At 30.0% G+C, this 8,045-nt stretch overlaps 1 protein-coding gene across 1 annotated transcript in view; it reads left to right on the top strand.

Moving 5' to 3' along the window:
• LOC106460967 (beta-secretase 1-like) overlaps window positions 1–8,045 on the top strand; it is a 40,909-nt gene that overhangs the window by 14,476 nt on the left and 18,388 nt on the right. Inside the window, exons 4-5 of the mRNA XM_013920730.2 lie at window positions 2,594–2,810; window positions 5,055–5,180. Of these exons, the coding sequence (XP_013776184.1) occupies window positions 2,594–2,810; window positions 5,055–5,180 (343 nt within the window). The remainder of the gene's footprint in view (window positions 1–2,593; window positions 2,811–5,054; window positions 5,181–8,045) is intronic.

The raw sequence follows: 8,045 nt of genomic DNA, 5'->3' as shown, positions 1-8,045 counted from the left end.
CCCCAAGTAGTGTAACCTTGGCTATCTGGTTGGGGCCTGGCCTATAGTGATGATACATCAGGTCAAATTCCACCCATAATACAGAAACCTGTTCTGGATGTAGTGCAGTTCTCCCAGTAGGGTGCCAATTTGATATTGACACACCTAAGATCTATACAGATACTTTCTGTATGGATGATGCCCTCACCGGCCCCTCCAGAACCTTGTCAATGTGAGATTCAAGCTATCAGTGTGAGAGGAGGTAAGTATGTTTTGGAAGTTAACATTTTCCTAAATTGAAAATGTATTTCCAGTAATATTAACCTGTGATCACACTTTACTGCCCTTCTTTCCCATTCAGAGCTCATGTTAGAGACCGAGATTCAATCAGTCTCGAAAAAGTGATAACATAATCTGAATGACGTGCTTATATACAATACCAGAATAGAGGGTGCATTGATGTAGGTGGAGAGGGTCACGAGATAAATATTGCAAAGAGCAATTGAGTGGGGTATAAAAGACTGGAGCAAGTGAGAAAAAAATCAGACCAATGCTTAGATGGGCAAAGGAAGAAATCCTGGCAGTCGAGTAATAGCTGTAGTGTGAGAGGAGGTAAGTATTATTGGAAATACATTTTCAATTTGGGAAAATGTTAACTTCTGTGTGAAGAGAGGTGAGTGTCTATTGTAACTACATTTTCAGATTAGAAAACTGTTAACTGTTCATAGACAACTACTTCTTTATTTGATCCTTGTATTGTCGTTTAAATCCATGTTTTTTTGCATTTGTAGAGCCACAAGTCTAGATTAGTGACTTATCAAAGTTGTATTTTCAGTTTTAAGCTTCTTTCACTAAACTAATTCTTTTTTTATTATTATAATCATTCAGTGAATAATTTATCTTTATAAACAGTCTTCATTTACATAAAACATTTAAGACAAAAGATTATTACACTTTATTGGAGCCACATCTGTAAAATAAACTAGTTAGATTTGTTTATCTTGTTGTTTTACAAACCTTAGGAAGAGCAGTTGCTCAAAACATTGTAGTTAAATAAAAAGAATTTTTTCTTTCCTGAACTTCTGTTAAAAAAAATGTTTCTTTAGTGTAGTAAGACAAGTTTCAATGTCCTGTGGGCTACTATTTTACATGATACACTGTATAGATGATTTTTAAAGTCATTTGCATAAAGCATACACAGAACATAATTTCTTTTCCTGGTATTTGACCTAAAATTTTGCAAGTATTCCTTTTTGATAATGCATTCTTATGACAACTTTTGACAGCATACAGATTCAAAGTTACTATCAATAGGTTCAACTCGACCAGCTAAGGGAATTATTTTAATACATTACAGCTTAGTCAGGAAGCTAGTTAATTATGATAGTTATAGGACATTATATGTTAGGTGCATGTTATTATTAGTAAAGTGCTAACAACAAACCTATCAATAATTAGGGTTAATATTTGTCTACACTTCAAATCTTCAACAGCAAAGATGTATAAGACTAACACATAGGTATTAAATTTCTAGTTTTGTAGGTATTTTTATTGTTGTAAAAGTAACTAATATGTAACAATTAGAAACTTGTTGGGTTAGATTAAAAAACAAAAATACTTCACTGTGAAGAATGTACAAAAGAACCTTGTGTTACATAATTCAATATCGTAACTCGAGCTGTGCATTTGCTGGGTGATTTCTAACTTGTTATGAAAGTTAAATAGTGAGACACTGTTCAAATTACAGTGAAACAATAAAATTAGATATAAATACATGTAAAGTTTTATGAGCTTGAGACCATTTAGAATAAATAATTGTAATTTTCTGTTACAAGCTGTAGTCAGTCTACAAAGTAAAAAGGTAAGTTAGTCAGAGTCTGACTCCTTAAATTCACAAACAAATCTTTTGTAAAAAATATATGTTCTTAAAAATTCTAATTTTTTATACAAAACATTTGTAATATTACTAAAAATTTGCTAAGTTTTATGAATACATGCTTACTCTGTTCAATTATGTATAGTTTCATGATTATGTGGTGATTGCCATGTTGGCACAAACTGACCAAGCATGTATAGAGAAGGTTAATGTAGAAATATATTCAGTGACATATAATTCAAACTTTACTAGAAATAAATAAAAACAAATATAAATCATTTTTTTAGAAATTTCAAATGTAACAAATAAAAATAAATCCTTGTAAGCAAAACCCATTTGTTAAGTTTTATTTTAAATTGTTATCACCCTTAATGTACTTAAAACAACATTTTGTCAGTCATTTTTCCTATTTACATACAATTTTTTTTAATAGAAGGAACCTTAAAATTCAACCTCTTTATATATTGATTTTGTAGCATCCAAATGTAATATGTCTTTCTTGTTATTTTTGCTTTGTTTTTATCTTAAGCAATTCTTTATATTGAGTTACTGTTAAGTTTGGTTCCTACCAAAATTGGTTACTATAGTCTATTTAACTTTTTTATGCTTTGTTATTTGATTGGTATTCATAGAAACAAATTAGTTTCAAAAGAGAAACATTTTATTAAGTATATATATATCAAAAAAGTTTAAAGATTTTTTCATGATGAATAAAATGAAACTTTTTTTATTTTACAGATCTGAGTCATTTCATTTAACTGGAAAGTCAGTAAAAATCAAGTATGTACAAGGTCAGTGGTCGGGAACACTGGGCTCAGACCTGATTTCTATCCCCAACTCACCGTCCATTACGACTCGGTGTAATGTAGCTTGTATTCTTTCATCTGAAGATGTTTTCTCGAATGTTTCTAATTGGCAGGGCTTGCTAGGACTTGCCTACTCTGCTGTGGCAAAGGTAAGTTTCATTTTTTGAAAGAAATGTCTATTGAGAGTTTTTATTTTGTAAACAGAATGTTTTGAAAAATGTATATAAAATATTGCTGTATAAAACACATCAATGATGTACTTGTATGGAGGCTTAATATGGCTCTATAAGTCTAAAAGATCATAGTTCATTCTCCAAACAAGTTTTCTCTATTCTAACAAATTCACCGTAAGACGTAATGAAAGCTCCTATGTTGAATATCAAGCTATGTTATTTTTATAACCCATTTGGCTTTACTTGTTTTTTAAAAAAAAAAGCTTTACTTAGTGATTTGGTAATTTACTTGCTACATAATAAGGTGAAATACTTTAACTTAAGTTTTGTACCTTTAATGTAAAAACATTAAAAAAGATATTACTTAGGAATTAACAAAATTTGTGATACATTTTATTTCACTAAGAAAATATATACTGATTTTTAGTGAATCCATACATTAATGTAGCTGCTCTAAAAACTCTAGACCAGTGGTTCTCAAACGTTTCAGGCTTGTGTACCACTTTTTGTGTAATTTTTTTAAAATTACAAACCCAGGCCTAATTGAAAAAAAAAAAAAGATAAAAAAACCTAGTAACAAAAATTCGTATTTTTAACACTTACCCATTAATGCGAAGGATGTGATTGTTTTTTCTGGCATGATTGAAAAATATATGGTATCATTTTTGTCAGTTTGAAGGGAAGAAAGTACTTGGGAGTCTTTGCAGGTAGAGGGGGAGTCTGTAATTGAGGAGAATAGTGTGTATATGTACGTGAAAAGCTCAGATGATTTTTTTATATTAATTGTGTCGTGTACCACCGACATTAGCTCCACGTACCACCAGCAGTATGTTGTACTACAGTTTGAGAATCCCTGCTCTAGACCACAGCAATGAAGTCTGAAGAAAAATAGTTCCTGTAGCTTTAAAAATTTGTGTGAAAAGTTTTCTTTCATGAATAATCTTCATTGATGCTGTATGAGAACTATACAGGAATGATGCTGTAGAAGTGTAAATACATTTTGCATTGTTTTATAGTGTTGTAAAGAAATTGTGTATATTCTGTTGAGGCTTTTTAAAGACACTAAGGGCAATGCTTGTTACAAACTGGTAACAACTTGTTCCAGCATAAGTTGCACCCACTGATTTCAAAAACCAGTGTTATCAAGTTTTAAATACTCGTTTAAGTCTAAAATGGAGTTTTGTTAAGTGTATGATTACTTCCTAAAACATGAAAGTTTGTTTAAAAATAAGGCTCTCTGTATTAAAATAACACATTTTAACCTGCATTTTTGGACAGCACTGCATTTCTTTGGACTACACTACAAGCTTGCACATTTTAAGCTTATATTTGCTTTTTGTTGTTTTAAATTACCAAAGTAATTGTACTTCTCGAGTGAAATGGGGAGATTCCATCTTCATGCTACATTTTATTCCTTATGTATACACAAGGATCAATAAGAAATTTTTGCTCATGTTAATTTTCCTATTTGATTAATAAAGATTTTGTCTGTAACTTTATTTTACTGTCTGTGACTAATTTGTTTTTATTTGCTTCCTGTCTTGCTCTTGTTTGTATCATATTGTAGAGCAGAGAAAGGAGAGGGATGCTAAAGGTAATTTCTAATTTGCTGTATCTAACACTGAAGAAAAAAAACTGCTGCAGATTTAATGTGTCTTTCCCCCCTGTTGTCACAGCTGTTAAGTGCTGTAGCTAGCTTTGACAGACAGACCATAGAAATTGTAATATTCTACATTGAAAATCCCCTCAAATTGATACGGGTGTATTTTAATTTATATTTATACGGTGCATGTATAAATAAGAAATAAATGTAATAATAAGTCAAGCCTCTATTAAGAATTATGTTTTTATCATGTATTATTTGTGTATTTAAGTCTATATATTCTTGAAATTTTGATTCATGTCCCTTCTTGTCACACAAACCTACTAATTCCATTGTTATACCTTCTTAACAGAGTGTTAGTGCAGCTAGAATATGATTTTTAGTATAGTGTTTATTAATTATTTATGTCATTAATCACTCTTGTTGGGAAACATAAAGTGTTAAATGTTTGGAAATTATAGCTTGTTAAATGTTCAAAAATATCCATATGCAATATATCCTACCATTGTTTGTTTGATTGTGAATGCAGGATTTCAGTGTTCTTTGAATATACTTTGCATAAAGAGACTTTGATCTGTGTAATGTAATCATGTATTTGTTTCATTTCTCTCGTATAGCCAGATTCATCCGTTACTCCATATTTTGATGCTTTGGTTGCTGATGGAAAAGTTGAAAATATATTCTCTATAGCCTTATGTGATAAGCCACAAATACAAAATGTAAAGCAGTCTCAAGGAAAGTTGGTACGTTATTGATTTCTCTAGGTATTTACTTGGAAAAACTTTTTAAAAAGTAAAAAATATCACAAAAAGCTGTACAGAATTTGTATTGGAAATTAATGTATTTTGTATGGAGAGCTAATGTACAAGATTTTAATTATACAAGGCATGATCTAGCAAGTATAAACTGGTAATGGTTTAAATGCTGAAAGCAGGCATAGCATTAGAAACCAATAGGCATAAATTTTGTGATAAAAATCATGTAAACTGCAGATGTTTTTTTCAAAATCTTCTTAATTTGTCTGTTTTTAATTCAAAATCAGAGGCATGTAAGAATAACATTTCTATCTTTTATTTCCCTCAAGAGGCTTTTCATCCAATGCCAGAACTCATCAGTTGAACTGGATGACAAGAAACAAAAGATTTTCTGAAACATTATTTAGATATATAAAATAATACTTCAACAGTTATGGTTTAAGTGCCAAAAGTTAGTGAAGCAATAGAAACTAGTAAGTCTAAAATTGTGATAAAAATCATGTAAACTACAGATGTGAAAAAAACAAGCATGCAGTTTACATGATTGTTATCACAGATTTTTAGGCCTACAGACTGGTAATGTTGTAGCCAAATTAAAGTTTGTATTACCAGAAATTGTAATTCAAGAATTTTTGCACACAATAATAGCTTTTTTCGATAAATAAACAACTTGAAGGCTGGAACTAATAGGCAAAACAACTGGGAGATATTTTTATAAAATGGATTGTTTCATTAAAATAAAAGTTGAAAGAATAAAACTTTTGCCCTAACCAGTATTTGGAATAACTTTCTCACTTAATGGTATTCTTAGATGGAGAAGTCAGTATTAGTTTTAAACACAAGTAAGATATACGAGTGCTTGGAGCTCTCATTCTGTTTCAGACAAATACAAAAATGGGTTTTCATTTTGATATCACAGTTGATCAATCACATTTATTATAAACGTTTATTTCAGGATAAATAATTTCCCCTGCTAGTGAAATTTATTAATGTGCTTTGTAAGCTGAATTACCTTGCTATTTGAGACATCGAGCTTGTTAAGGCTACTACTATGCAAATTATTGATGAAATAACTTCTGATCTTAGTAGTCTAAAGATAGAAATTGTCACTAATAAATGATTACAGGAAATTTCTTATTTTGGAAATTGTGTATAAAATCATAAATTTTAAGTTTAGAAATTAAGAACTTACACTTTGTCATCCCTCCATTAATGTGTTATACTTAATTACTTAATTCCTGACTGATTATCTAATTTAATTGACATTTAATTTAATGCCCATAAAGGAAATGAATGAAGGAAAGTTGGAAAACAAAAGAAAAAAGAAATAAATGCCTAAAATCATGTTTCTTGTTTTGAATTTTTCATTTTATTCCATGTTAAGTGTAGCATTTATATAATGTATATCTTTTGTATTAGTTTCAATAGGTTTGTTTTTTATTTTCTAGTTTGTGTGTTCTTGGTGAACTTTCTAAGTGTTTGTTAACACTATGTTCATGACCTAGCTCCAAAAGTACACTTTTTTAATTTGCAGCATGTCTTACAGGATTAATAAACTTTAGGCATGATTTACACTGCATGTACATTTAGTGTGTGTAACAACTCATTGTTTAAATACAGCTTTTGTTTTGCTCATAGAGTCAAAGATTCCAGTGGGTCAGTAGATTTTTATCCTAATAATTTAGTACAAAAAATAATTGTGAAAAACAACAACAACATATTCAAAGATTCCTTGTCTTTAAGAGATTGTGTCTTCAGCAAGGAATGTTATGCACATGCCTGTTACTACGTGATGACACTTCTTCTCAGTAGTTACCAGTTTGAAGTTTGCATACATTATAACCTTTCATTTATTTAATTTGTTTAATGAACAATGAAGTCATCTAGTATCTTTCAGCAGCATTTACTCAACTGTCTTAGAAATATGGCATTAATTACAGGACATTTGCATGGGTGAATACCGTTTTCTACTTGATTTACAATAGCATTATAGAAAGTAATTGCAGTTGATTTTTTCTTTATCTTCATAACTTCACTCACCTTCTGCTTTTATATTTAAAGTACAATGATCTCTCTGTGATCTAGTTTGAGATTTTATAGTTTCTAATTGTTTTTTAAAACTTTTTATTGTCTGATTTTAACACACCATATCCTTATCTCTTTCACTGCCACATTTATAGATAAATAACTCTCCCAGTGATTGGTTTATACTTAAATATACAGAGAAATACATATGGTGTTGTATAACTACTATATTTTTCTTTTGATTTGTTATACCTACATTGTATTTTATGTGAGATAATTCCATGAAATATTTTACAGATAATTATGTTCTCAGATTGTGAGAAGCATAAAATGAGATACTTATTCCTTCATGTATTTCCAAGATTTGCAAGTTAATATGCAACATTTATAATTTTTTTAGATTAAATATAAAATTATTGATTTTATTGCTTACCTATTTCTCAGAATATTTACTTAATAATACACTTTTCAAAGTTAAAACAAAGGTTGTTTTGTGTGTCCCATATATGTTTGTGGCAGTGATTATGATAATGAAGTGCATGTAGCTAGATATTCAGCTTAGCTAGTGCTGTGTGCTTAAAATTTTATCATAAGAAGGGGCCAGAGCTATCCATTCAGCAAGAAAAGGAATACATATCATAAAAAGGGTCAGAGCTATCCATTCAGTAAAAAAGGAATATATATCATAAGAAGGGGTCAGAGCTATCCATTCAGTAAGAAAAGGAATACATATCATAAGAAGGGGTCAGATCTATCCATTCAGTAAGAAAAGGAATACATATCATAAGAAGGGGTCAGATCTATCCATTCAGTAAGAAAAGGAATACA

This window comes from Limulus polyphemus, unplaced genomic scaffold (genome assembly GCF_000517525.1).
Source record: "Limulus polyphemus unplaced genomic scaffold, Limulus_polyphemus-2.1.2 Scaffold871, whole genome shotgun sequence".
Taxonomy (NCBI): Eukaryota; Metazoa; Arthropoda; class Merostomata; order Xiphosura; family Limulidae; genus Limulus; species Limulus polyphemus.
The sequence above is the reverse complement of the archived record's forward strand: the minus strand, read 5'-3'. Positions and strand labels throughout refer to the sequence as shown.